Source organism: Barbus barbus (genome assembly GCF_936440315.1).
Source record: "Barbus barbus genome assembly, chromosome: 38".
In the NCBI taxonomy this organism is placed as follows: domain Eukaryota; kingdom Metazoa; phylum Chordata; class Actinopteri; order Cypriniformes; family Cyprinidae; genus Barbus; species Barbus barbus.
In genome coordinates this window covers 1,847,373-1,861,951 of record NC_136716.1, presented here as the reverse complement: position 1 = coordinate 1,861,951, position 14,579 = coordinate 1,847,373, and the positions used below count along the sequence as shown (strand labels likewise).

The 14,579-nt window shown below is 33.6% G+C and overlaps 1 protein-coding gene across 1 annotated transcript in view; it reads left to right on the top strand.

Moving 5' to 3' along the window:
- LOC306857902 (phosphatidylethanolamine N-methyltransferase-like) overlaps window positions 1–13,645 on the top strand; it is a 68,219-nt gene extending 54,574 nt beyond the window's left edge. The window contains exons 6-7 of the mRNA XM_079398171.1: window positions 10,192–10,266; window positions 12,951–13,645. Coding sequence (XP_079254297.1) covers window positions 10,192–10,266; window positions 12,951–13,005 — 130 coding nt within the window. The 3' untranslated portion in view covers window positions 13,006–13,645. The remainder of the gene's footprint in view (window positions 1–10,191; window positions 10,267–12,950) is intronic.
- The last annotated feature ends 934 nt before the right edge of the window (window positions 13,646–14,579 follow it).

Below are 14,579 nucleotides of genomic sequence, written 5' to 3'. Positions count from 1 at the left end.
TAAACCACAAAACTATTGTAAAGTTTGCGGTAAGAAAAGAAAAAAATATATAAATACATAAATTTGCAAGGATGCATTAAATTTACCAAAAGTGCCAGAAAATTCATTTATAATGTTACAAAATAGTTATATTTCAAATAAGTGCAGTTCTTTTGAACTTTCTATTCACCTGTGAATCCTGAAACATAAAATGTATCATGGTTTCCACAAAAATATCAGGCAGCATGACTGTTTTCAATATTGATAATAACCAGAAATGTTTCTTGCGCAGTAAATCAGTATATTAGAATGATTTCTGAAGATCATGTGACTCTGAAGACTGGAGTAATGATGCTGAAAATACAGCTGCAGATCACAGAAATAAATTACAGTTTAACATTTTCCACAAAAAAACTGCGGTAAAAATATTTCACAATTTTACTGTATTTTTAATCATATAAATGCAACCTTGGTTAGCAGAAGAGACTATCAAAAACACAGAGGGTGTATTCACACCTGTCTTGTTTGGTTCGATTGAATCGAACTCAAGTTTGTTTCCCCCTTTGGTGTGGATCTTTTGGGCACGTGTGAATACAGCAATCGCAAAACTTATTTAGTAGTATATTATATATGCTAATTCACATGTGCAAGTCTCAGCAGAGTCAAGTATGTTAATCAGCTGTTATTTGATCACGGCGTCGCTCTCCCGGGTATCTCTGTGTGTCTAAACCATGAGCTTGTTAATAAAGCACACTCCGCTCCCAAAATCCCCAGAACGCCCATCTCTATCCCTTCATGATCCCATCAGCGCAGAGAGAGAGCAGACTCTGTGTTTGAGCAAAGCACTAATGGATTTCTCAGGAGCTGTGTGCTGCTATTTCTGGCTGATCTCGCTCATAATAACACATACGGCCGTCTCGCAGGTTGATAAACCTCTGTATCGCCAATCAGAAAATCTGAACGCACCTCATGCCGTGAAAGAAAGTAATTTGAAAATGACTTGAAATGATGCAAGAGTCGGGTCTATTTTATACCGTATTTATGCAAGTGTTTGACGCCACCAAATCTGACGTGTGGACAATTAGTGCATTTATTTATGCAGTTGTGAATGTGGACTTTATAAAACCTTGACAACAGTGACCGGACTGGCTTGTTTGTTCACTAGGTGACGGCTAATGGAGCAAACGGCCCGTGGTCTCCTAAACTATAAAGCTCCACTGTTGGCTGCTCTGCGTGTGTCTTGGTTTGCTGTTGGTTTTTGAAATCGATCAGGTCCAGCGCAATCTCTGCCCGTGTGTTTGTGCATCAGACGCCCCGGGATGAAAGAGACCGGCTGCCAGCCATGCGTAGAGAGAGAAATGTGGACACGTGTAGCCCGTTGACCCGCAGATGCTTGTGCCAGGGATGTGAAAACGCTTGTGCCAGCGTCTGTCTGCTACGTCATGACATGAATCATCAGTCCACCTGCTGAAAGAGGCATTGAGTCGGGATGTAAAGGCTAATTGGTCAGACGGTGAGAGTCAATTTGTCTGGTTTGTGTATCTCACATTATCAACAAACAATAATGTAAGGTTTTGGATAATAGTATTAAAGGAATAGGTGAGCAAAAAATGAAAATATGCTGAAATTGTGCTCACCCTCAAGCCATCCCAGATGTAGATGAGTTTGTTTCTTCATCAGATTTGGAGAAATGTAGCACTGAATCACTTGCTCACCAATGGATGCTCTGCAGTGAATGGGTGCCGTCAGAATGAGAGTCAAAACAGCTGATTAAAACATCACAATAATCCACACCACTCCACTCCATCAGTTATCATCTTGAGAAGACAAAACCTGAAACAAATCCATCAAGACGTTTTTAACTAAAATACAAGCCTATAACCATAATAACGCTTCCTTCAGTGAAAAAGTCCATCTCCTGTTGTCTCTCACATCAAAATCCAGCCACATATTTGTTTAGAGCTGTTCTGGACTGTTTTGTTTTGTAAACGGTGCTTGATCTGTGCAGATCTCTCTCCTAATTCAGACCAGAACACTTTTCACTGGAGGAAGCGTTATTATGGATTATGGACTCATATTTTAGCAGTGGTTTAATATAATTAAATAATTATAATAAAAATAAAATGTCTTGATGGATTTGTTTCTAACAAACATGCAGCTTTTGGCTTCACAAGATGAAAAGAGGTCAACTATATTATCACAGCTCTATATTTAAAGTTTGATATATAAACATGTTTAACTTTATCGGCTTTCATATAGGAAGTTAGATATGCTGATTAAAACAGAAAAATAAGACTAACAATCATAAAAAGAAGACCAAACAAAATAGTGTTTCATGGGCTTCTGTATTTGTGGGCATTAGTATGATATTGGACATTGTCGCTTTAGGAAAAAAATATATATATTTTTGGTACTGTTGTTTAATTATTGTCATTGAGGAGACCCTCGTTTTTATTTTATTTTTTTTAAATAATGAATTAAATAACTCAGGCTCATTTGAAAAATATGACTGTTGTGACGTTTCTGTAAAATTATATTATGCTGCTTTTTGGGCATTTTGCAACACCTTCAAATTGAAATGTCCAGTGAGTTGCACTAAAAGCGAGTTCAGTTTTGAGCTGATGAATGTGAATCTGACATTGCTTTATTTCATTGGTTGTTGTTTGTATCACAACAGTTTGGAAATGATGTGCGCTAAAAGGTTAATCCTGTATCAAGTGTGAAAATAATGCAACTAAATCCAACTCAGATAGTGTTAACAAAAGTAAACATGAGATAAAAACACATTTGCTGAAGCAACAATATCATTTTATCTTGCTTCTACAGGTCTTTGAACTCTTTTATCGTGACTCGTGTTTCACAGGAGCGCTTCACATCACAAGTGCAGTGCTGTACCGGGTGCGCTACCGAGCAAGTTTACTACGGCAGAAAAGACAATCGTATGAAGCTGGTTACGTGATGCAAACATCAAAATGTGTTAGTCTACAGATCATGCACTACAGTAAAAGTGTTTTAAGATCATAATACATGAAAATGAGTGCGTTAATCAATAAGCTGATCCAGTGATCAGACTTTTTGTGAAAAGGAATACAAGTTGTTGGTGTTTTAATGCCACTAGTGTTCATTTCAGCTGCTGTATGTACTGTAAATGTACTGTAGGTACGTTTTTGGTGAAATGTAGGTAGATGCCTGTTTTTCCAAAGCCTTTGTTGTTTAAAAGCCTCCTCCACCAGTACATTTCATTGACCAACGAAAAAAAGCTAATGCGGTTTCTTCCACTAATCGACGTCAACACACACACTCACTGTTAATGTTTCCAAGCCCTCTTACATGTCGTCTAACCTCTCTGCTCAGGAAGAACCACGTAGGCACTACGCCAACACACAGCACGCTCTTAAACCACCTCTCATGCTGTTCCTCCTTCATCCTCTGCTTTTTTCCATCTACTCGTTGTCCATTCAGTGGTAGTGACCAATGTTCCTTTTGCTCTGTAGGAGATCAAGCATCTTAATAATGCTAGTTTTAATAAACAATCATACAAAGGTGCACAGCTGTATACACACACATCAGCCGCTTTCAAACAGCCTATCAAGATCTGCTTTGATTTGAAGAACATTGTAGTGCGTGCTTCTTTTCTATAATCTCATATATAGTAGTATAAAACAAAATATAGCAATAATACACACATCTGTTCAATGGGTGTCGGTCTTTAAAATTTGTTAATGAAAGAAGCCTCTTATACTTACCCATTGCAGTAAAAACAGTAATATTGTGAAATATTATTACTATTTAAAATAGCTGTTTTCTATGTGAATATCTGTTAAACTGTAATTTATTTCTGTGATCTGCAGCTGTATTTTCAGCATCGTTACTGCAGTCTTCAGTGTCACATGATCCTTCATGATCTCTTTATTTTATTTTGCTATGAATTAAAGGAAATCGCACTATTGAAAGCAGGAAATAAAAAAAAGTAGAAATAATTTTCACGCAGAAATTGCTATTGAATTTCACAAACAATTACAAAGAAACAGCAAAGCGACATGAATTAAAAGTTAAGCTTAAATTTTATTTTCTTGTAAGTAAAACTAAGGTGAGTGGAGTAGAAAAATATTTTTTACAGTGAATAACATTCTCTTCTTGCTGTGTGAAATAAACCACACAAAATCCGTACAAACGGCGTTTCTATGGGTTTTGAAATCTGGTTAGCTGAGATTTGATTGGCAGTGCAGGTGGTTTATTTCATCATCCTGGTCCTGACATGTGTGTGACATCACACTGCCTGCGCCACAGAGGTTAAGAATAGGTGCTGAGAAGAGAACACAACAATAACAAGAAGTAAAATCCTCTGATGGCTTTAGCTTTGGTCTGGCCTGCCCTCCAGCATCACGGCTCTACATACAGAGCACAAATTTCTCAGTTTGGCCTCGTGCTAAAACCTGACGTCATTACTATAGCAACCAGGGTCCACACGCTTAAAACACCTACTGTACATCCCGTCTAATCACCTGCTTATATTAGATGTGATGTTCAGTCCTAATGATTGGGTTTGTCTGCAGTGTTGTTTTCAGTATTGTTCTGCCACGAACACACTGTACTGTTTATTTTCGCTGCTAATTATCTGTCCACAGGTTCAACAGGAAATTGTGTTCTTTTATTTGTAAAAGAACTGCTGCGTTCACATGCATTAGTGAAAAGAAACTTGTAACTTTTCATGAAATGTCAGATGAGAGTGGCTCTTACTGCCCACATGTAATGAAGGTGCACTCACACACTTTACTAATTTATTTACTTTAATATTAGTCAAAATTTATCTGCTAATGCAAGTTGAATTTTGAAAATAAATAGATCATGAATATTTCTTACTGGCCAGCAAATCTTAATTTTCTCATCTTGAATCTTTTCTAATGAATTTTAATATTATTTGTTCTCATTTAATATTATTTTAGATCATATTTGGATGTTTTTATATCAAATAATGTTATGTGTGTGTGTATTTCTTTGCTTTATCGCTTTTTTAATATATACCTCCTAACACACCAGTTGAAGTAGATATATATTTACTATTATTTAATATTATGTTAGTTAATATTTGGCTGTTATTATATCAAATAATATATAAAAAAATGCTTTTTCTTAAAAAACCTCATCTAAGAAAATGTATGAATCATTAATATTCCTGGCCATCAAATCATAATTTTCTTAATTTTCTAATCGTGTTGTCAGGAATTTTTATATTATTCGGTATTATTTTAGATCATATTTAGCTGTTATTATAGCAAATAATATTAGATCAACGCAATTTGCATTTTGTTTTTTACTTCATCAAAGAAAATATATGAATTGTGAATATTTCTTATTGTCCATCACATCTTAATTTTAGTCATTTTTTAGTGTTGTTGTAATGAATTTTAAAATTATTTAATATTATTTAAAAAAATATCTAGCTGTCATTATATCAAATGATATTATAAAAAAAATTATAGATTTTATTTAATTTCATTTGAGAAAATGTATGAATCATTCAATTTCTTACTGTCTATATTTTCTAATCTTTTTATCATGAATTTTAATATGATTTGATATATTGTTTTGTAGATATTTTTTGCTTTGGTCTGATTATTTGCAGTGCAGTCGCAGGGCTATTTAACCCTCTCCTACTGTTTAGTCTTTTTATACTGAAATAAAAATAAATAAATACATTTAGTTTGTTGTTGTTTTAGTTGTTTATTGGCACAAAAAATTGTGGACATGATTAGAAAAGGCCTTTAAAAAAATAGTCGCTCTTTTACTGTTTGCGGACAGAAATGAGTACCATGGGAAATGAAGGGGGACTAGAAATATATATATTTATATTTATATATCAGCACATAAAACATGAGAAAGTCTGCAGGTTCTGCTTATTTTCCTCCATGTAGATGAAGTGGATGACAAACCAACCTGCATCAAATTAACCTACTTCCTCTAGTGATGCAGAAGGGCCGTTTGTTAGGTAACTTATGTATGAATATGAGCGGACATGACGAAGACATTGAGGAGGTCATTTTAAGCAATTTTGGTCATTATTTTACAGGCCTGTGAATAAGACTGTTCTGTGAGAACGGCTCTGTATCCAGAGCTCAAGAACAGAGTCAGTCACATAAAAGATGTTGAAAAGAAGAGTTTCATAACCATAAAGATTGGTCTGATCACCGTTGTCCATGCACTTAAATATTTCGGCCTGAATTTAAGATTTATGCATTTGAGTTGCATAAAAAAATTCCATCCATTTGGATTACACAGTTTCAACATAAAGTAATACATTTATTATTATCCACCATGTTTATCTTCACGCAAGAGAATTTAAAAGAATTTATTAAAGCTGTAGACGTTATGCTGGACTTGCAGTGAGTGATTTTCTGCTTTTATTGTTTCCATCATTTTAACAGCATAAACAGCAGTAGGTACCGTATATTACACTTGATACACAGATCTAATATAAACATGCAATTTCTTTCCCAGCTGTTTACTTTCACAAATATAACCGTGTGAAATAGAACTTAGTTTAATGCTCACATGCCATGTGACTTTCTGTGCGCTTGCTTCCAGATGTGTGCGCTCAGAAAACCCTCTATCAGAAGTTTAAACTGATATGGCTTTAAAACGCATGATTTAAGCGCAATATACATGATTATCAAAACCAAACAGATGTTTTTGGCAGAGATCTGAGATACGAGCTGTAAAAGCACAGCCCTGTTCTGGAAAAGGGGGCAGGGAGCAGCAGCTCATTTGCATTTAAAGAGACATGCATGAAAACAGAGTGTTTATGGTTCCACTCAAAATAGGCATTTTCAAAATGATGTAATATAATTGATCTGTGGGGTATTTTGAAACTTCGCAGTCACATTCTGGGGACACCTGAGACTTGTGTTACATATTGTAAAAAGGGGCATAATAGTTACCTTTTAACATTTTCAGAATGCTCTGAAGCAAAATAGTAACATTTAAAATTTAAAAGCAAATTTACACTGTTATACAAGCTGTACACTCACTACTTTACATTGTAGCAAAGTGTCATTTCTTCAGTGTTGTCACATGAAAAGATATAATAAAATATTTACAAAAATGTGAGGGGTGTACTCACTTCTGTGACATACTGTATTTATTTTTAATTTGATTTAATATGACAATTAAACATTTCCTTCCTGATTATCATCACTGTAATGAGGCTAGAAGTTTCATTATTATAATTATTAACATTATTATGTTTTTTTCCCATTATTCTTAATGGTGATTTTCATTACTGAAAATATAGAATTACAGTTTAAATCAGTATAAATTAAGAGACAACAATTAATACTATGATAAATAAATACTTTACATGTCAGATAATGCTTTATTTTTATTTTACCTGATTCAGTTCATAAAACTGGTGTTGAAAGATTCATTCAGTTCAGTTGCTCTGTTACTGATCCGTTTCTTACACAAAGCAATCATATGGCTTCAGAAGATGTATGGACCACTTTTATGAAAGCCGTTCAAGTTTATAAGGACATGAGGGTGAGATAGGATGACAGAAATCTCCTTAAAGCTTCATATTAACCCCGTTTCCAGTCTTCTATTCCCTCTGTGAGGCTGCATTTAGGTCAAGACTGAACTGTCATTACTATTTATTGCAATGAAGGCTGTCGTTTGGGTAACGAGCATAACTATATCACGTTATACTGCGCCCAGAGGAACTGCACATCACTGTCTTCATTAGATGTTCTACTTGTGATTGGCCAATAGGATGTGATTAACCCAAATGACTCGAATCAGATGCTTGTGGCGAGCATGGAAGCGGTCACTAATGAACGGCACTTGATGTCTTTCTCTGAAAAAGTCAATTGTTATTAGGAGCATATTTGCATTGAATGAATGTTTCCCAGAAGCTTTTATAATATACTTCAGTGCTCGGTTTCACAGCACGAAAAAGTTCAGTTTGCACTTAATATGAGTAAAAGGAAAAGGTCAAATCATGTGAATATACCTGTCCTTTTCAGTAAGTGCACTCTCTATATTGTAGGAAATGGTTCAAAGAAAAGAAAATGTGTGGAACACAGACTTATGTTCACAGATTCCAACTGTGAACATGAGTTGTCTTAATTATTAAACTCAAGTCATAGACCTTCATAAAATCCGTTTTCATGCTTGTTTTATATACGTTTACTGCTGAATCACTGATAATAATAAAAACTTTTCATTGCAAATAACTCGGTGGAATTAGACGCTGCTCTAAAAAGGCCTCGAAGGCCATAGACTGCATAAAATTGTGAGGAACAAGCTAAAGTTGATTAAATTCAGGCTGTAAATGTGAAGCGTGAAACTGAACTGCTGTGATCACAGGAGGGAACCTGAACCTAAACCAGGTCACACTGTTAGCGCTTCATCTGTCCTAGCTAATAATTAACCAGAAGAAACGTAGGCAGAGGATGAAGAGTCGCCTCTCGGTCAGGAGAAGACACAGTAAAACATGAATGACATCAGAGAAGTGGAGCAGAAATGTGCATGTTAGGCCACCCTGACCTCACGAAAATGTCACATGAAAACATTTCACCTCAAAAACAATAAAAAAAAATACATTTTGCATAAAATAGGTACAGTACAATGTCAGGACTTCTATTGCATGTTTTGTCATTTTTATTTGATTAAATGTTTATCTTTTAAAAAAATATTTATTTATTTTTAAAATTTTATTTATGGCATTTAAAAATGTCCTTCCTGATTGTCATCACTGAAATGAGTCTAGAAGTAGTTTTTTAATTATTTTTATTTATTTATAACTCACGCTGAGCTCCATAACACGTCTCTGACGTTGATTCACAATCAAGCAAGAAGCGGCAGAGCTTTTGAAAGCCCGTTTTCAAGGATGTGAAAAGAAGCTTTGATGAAAAGAAGATTGCTTTAAAGTGCAGTTTGACAGAGTGAAAGTAGCTGAAATGTGATGCTGTGCGTAATGGAGATTTTTACACACAAAGTACCTTCCTCTATAAGACATGTGAAGTGAAGTGACGTGTGGCCAGGTATAGGTCTAACATTTGTGCTCTGCATTTAACCCATTCGAGTTCACACACACCCAGGTCTCACCTCAGTCGTGGTATTGAGGCTGGACCTGAGACTCGAACCCACAACCTTGGCCAACTCTCTAACCATTAAGCCACGACTGCCAATGACTCTTATTGTTTGTTCACATTTTTTTTTTATTGATTTATTTAAAGAAAAGGGATGAAAAGTGGCAGCAAAGACATTTCTAAAGTTACAAAATATTTCTATTTCATTTAAATGTTGCGCATTTGAAATTTCTATTCATCTGATTCATCTCTGAAATTTAAACTATTAAGAATTATTTTATTTTCTTAATTGGCAACAAGTAATAAGCTATTGTTTATTTTATTTCAGCTATTGTTTATTTTACGATATTTGTAGGTTTAGTTGACTATAACAATATCTGTTTTTACTGTATTTTTGATAAAACGTAGACATGCTGAGCATAAGCATTTATTTAAAATAAATAAAAAATAAAAACCTTTGAAGCATTTTTATGACCTTCCAACTAATTAAGTTGAAAATTAAAATGATATTTAATATATTTAAAATATCTGGACTGTTAATGAATAGGTTGCTTTGTTGCACTGAAGGTTTTTCCTTTACCTTTACTGTAAGTTTACTGCAAACTGCATATTCATAATTACAGTCATTCTTGTATTGAATATTTGTCATTTTATTCTATTTAATTCGCTTATGACCATAAGGTGCAGATAATTACATCTATAATGACTTTTCCAATTCTTGCTCAAAAAGGCTCTCTCTCAGGTGTTTGTCTGGTCGTATTACGTTATGACCGCAGTTATCAATTATGTTTTTTTATCAAAAGGGAGGAGAATTCAGCAATATGAGCAGTAATTGACTGTATTTTATGCTCATCAGTAGCGGGGTGAGAGACACAAATACGCTGAAGTAACTGGTCATTTTATTATTTACATATTTAGAGACAGTCAGTGCTTTTAATGCCTGTGACCATTACTAAGTTTCTTAAAATAGTTAGACTGCTGTTTCGTAAGAAACTTGTTTGCATTGCAAGTAATGAGGCATTATCTGATCAAATATGCACTAGTTTGCATATATTTCCAGAACCTAAATCTGAACAATGTTCAGAATATGGACAGGAATGAAAGATGTTCTGTGTTTGTCTCTTAGGAACGCCAGTCCTGTCGGAGTGATCCTGACCGCAGTGGTCTGCTTGTCCTATAAAGTAGCTATTGCATATGAAGGGTAAGTGTGTTATCTGTGTCAGTTTTCAGTCATAATCCATATGCTGTTATGACTTATTATAAAATAGTGGATTTACCTTACCTTATTCGCTAATATTTTTATGATATATATTTTTTATAAATTTTATTCAATTTTTTCTCAATTCTTTAGTAATTATTTTAAATCCTGTGTAGATCACTCTTAAATGATCAAGAACCGAGCAAGAATTATGCATCTTAATTTTACAATATTTTTGTTTATTATTATGGTTGTTTTTAATGGGTATAGTTTTTTGTAAAAAAAAAAAAATATATATATATATATATATATTTATTTATTTACTTGTTTGTTTGAAAGCTAAGGATCTAAAAAAAATCTATAAAAAAAAATAATTATAAATTTAAAATATATAAATTAAAGAAGTAAATATAAATTTAATTTAATTTAAATTTTAAATAAAAATTACACATTTAAAAACTATTAACAATAATAATAATAGCAACAATTAACAACTTTTCTGTTTTTGTTTCCTATTTTATTACAGCTTAGATTCAATAAATTTTGTTTTATTATTTAAGTGTTTAATTTGTACATTATCATTTTATTTTATTAATTTTTTCTTTCCAGATTTCCACTTATAATTACAATTTTACTGACGTTTTTTTTTCTTCCTTCAAAAATGTCTTCCTGAATTACATTTTGACAGATTTACTGTACATGAGACATCAGCAAGTGTGGAAGGAGCCATTTATGCTGCTTATAATTTCAGTAAATATTTATGTTTTTGTTTAAAGCTATAGATTATTTCAACGATTTAAAAAAATTAGCAAAATTATAAATAGTTATGAAATAATACATTATATGATAATTTGGTCTCGTTTCTCCTTGCTCCTTGATGTAAAATATCTTATACAGTGTTGATTAAATCAATGAACCATAGTAAATAATACATTAAATTCCATAAATTAAATTTTCATAAAAGGATATCTAGGAGTTTATGGGTTTTCAATTGTTAAAACTGTGCTATTGAAACAAAACGACATATAAAAAGCATGGGTTTGACGCACACCCGTTTTCTTGTTTCTTTTTTACCTCTGAGACACAAGCGACTGTCTGAGACGCGCTAAAAGTGATGCAAGTAAAGGTCAGTCCTCTGCTGCGGCAATAAAAGGTTCAGCAGAAAAGCTGCCAACTTTCCTCCATAGAGACGGGAATAAATATGGGACTCAAACTCACACATACACTGTCAAGTCTCCATGGCGACCGAGACGGTCAGAGAACTGCACTTTAATAGCACTAAAACAAAAACAACAACAGCTTATTAGCAGTCTGACCTGAGCGTGCCGACCGATAATGACACGAGAGAAAGACAGAAAAATCCTCCTCTTCCGTTCATTGTGTCCGCAGGTTTTATAACAATGCTGAATGGAGATACAAATCATGATTATTAAACCACTTTTGTCACTTGAAATAAAATCAACTTTAACAAAAACAATATATATATATATATATGCTGTCAAACGATTAATCGCGATTTATCGCATCCAAAATAAAAGTTATTGTTTACATAATATATGTGTGTGTACTGTGTATATTTATTATGAATATATAAAGACACACATACAGCATATATTTTGAAAATATTTACATGTAATGACATATATATTTATATTCATATAAATTATAGCATATATAAATATATTTAATATATAAACGTAACACATTTATACATGCATGTGTATTTGCATATACATAATAAATATACACAGTACACACATATATATTATGTAAACATATATATATAAACTTATTTTGATTTCATTTTTTATTTAATTTCATTTAGTTTTAAATTGTTTAATTTTGCATTGTTTTTTATTTATTTTATTTTTTAAATAATGTGTTTAATATTAGATCTTAAGTCAATATTGGCAATATTTAAAACTGTATTAAGGCAACATTTTGGTCCTGTAACAGGATTGCAACCTCATTTATAACAATACAGACAATAAAAAAGTTTTCTTAACATTTCCTGAAGATCAATCACCTCATTTCACTGACAATTTGTTAATTATATTGTATTTATTTATTTATTGAATTGTATTTTATTTTGCTTTGTTTTGTTTTTAAACACCGTCTTTAATTTTGGAGTTAAAATTGTGACACGCAGGTAGTATGTATTAATTTTATTTTTACTTTTAAATAATGTTTAATTTAAAAATTTTAAGTTTAAGTTTTATATTTATTTCATTTTTAAGTAATTTCATATAAATGTATCATTTTAATATTACATTTTAATTTGTTCGTAGAAGCCTCGTTTAGACCTTTACGCATCACGTTTTATTTTATTTTATTATTTTTATTTTATTTTATTTGGTTTTTAAAATAATGTTTAATTTTGGATTTCTGAGTTAATGTTTGCAGTTGTATTTAGACTTTTCTGCCCCAAATTAACAGGGCTGCAAGAATTACAAACCCCATATATAATGAATAGACAATAAAACTGCTCGTAAATGTTTTCTTAACATTTCATGAAGGTTAAGCAACTCTGTGTCATCGGTGACTAAGGCCCTATTTTCTGCCCTATTTGTGGCGAGCGTCACTGTCTCTCACACACACACACACACAGGTGCCAGGCACAGGCTGGTACGCCTCACGGCTCTTGAGATTTACAATCTGTGTTTGCGCTCACCTTCTCATGTTTGCAGACCATTCACTGAGGAGATCTACCGGCGTAGGAGCCAGCGCTGCAAGCACAAGTAAAGATGCTCAGATTCCTGATCCGCGTTCTGGGATGGAGATGATTTCAGATGTAAACGCCTGCAGCATTTAAATGACTGTGTCTGATTGATCTGAATAATATACTGACGGTATAAAGAGAGTTAAAGAGCACAGCTGCAAATTGCACATTGATGTTTAACACTTTTACCGCAATATTGAATGCAAACTGTGAATGCAATGACAATCTAAAACTGTAGCAATCAAATATCCAGCTGCTGGTAATCTGTAGTTTGCTCACAAATCATAACCATAAAAGATGCAGTTATTTTTATTTCCTTGATCCATTCCTAATGCACATCTAGGCTGAAATCAGCTGTTTTAGGGTCCATTTGATTCATGTGAATGTACTTTGCTCTGTTTTATTTGAGGATGCATGTTTTTCTTTCCAAAGAGAAAATAAATGGACACATCCTGTTCTTCCTTTTCTTGCTACTCTAATGGCACAGATCAGGGATTCCCGAACGGTTTTGTCCGCTGAACCCCTTAGATGTCATATATTTACTTGAAGTCCCCCTGAGAATTTAAGCTAATATTCAACAACGCATTTGCATCTTTATGGCTCTCTGATGTTGGTTAATGGTCACATGACATGCAATTAAATGAATAAAATATTTAATCTTTTATCAGTGTCTTTCATTTTATTATTATTATTATTATAACTCAAATTTGAAAAAGAATACCAATACATTACTGTTTTACTATTTATTAAAACAATTGTACTATAAAATAAAAAATAATATATTTTATAATAACATTCCCAAATGCACATTAAAATCCCATTAAGATGATAAAAACATCACAGTAATCCACAAGTAATCCACACCACTCCTGTCCATCAGTTCACATCTTGTGAAGACAAAAGATGAAACAAATCCATCATTATGATGTTTTTAACTACAATACGAGTCCATAAGCCATAATAACGCTTCCTCTAGTTAAAAAGTGGTCTGAATCAGGAGATAAATCTGCACAGATCAAGCTCTGTTTACAAGACAAAACAGCTCTAAACAAATATGTGGCTGGATTTTGATGTGAGAGACAACAGCAGATGGACTTCTTCACCGGATGAAGCATTGTTATGGATGATGGATTTTAGTTAAAACAACCTAATGATGGATTTGTTTCTTAAAAACACATTGCTTTTGTCTTCTCAAGCTGTTAACTGATGGACTGGAGTGGTGTTGTTACAGAAGTAGGACTCGGACAGAGAGATGGATGAATTGACAGGTATTTATTGACAAAAGCTGAGCAACAAGGAGTGAGACAGGTGAGTGGTGATCCTGGAGGTCTTCGGTACTCTGGAGAAGTGTTAACTTGAGTATCTTCTTTTGACAGGGAACTTAGAACACGAACTGGACACACACCTCACCCAGATGGCAGACTGGGACAGAACACAGGCGCAGACTGACTGGGGATCGCTGGAGAACACACTCGGAAGGAGACACTGCAGGTAAGTATACAAGGAGGTAAGTACGGGGTGGTGATGGCGCAGTGGATAAGACACATGCCTTTGGTGTGAGAGACCCGGGTTCGAATCCACTGTGAGACACCAATGT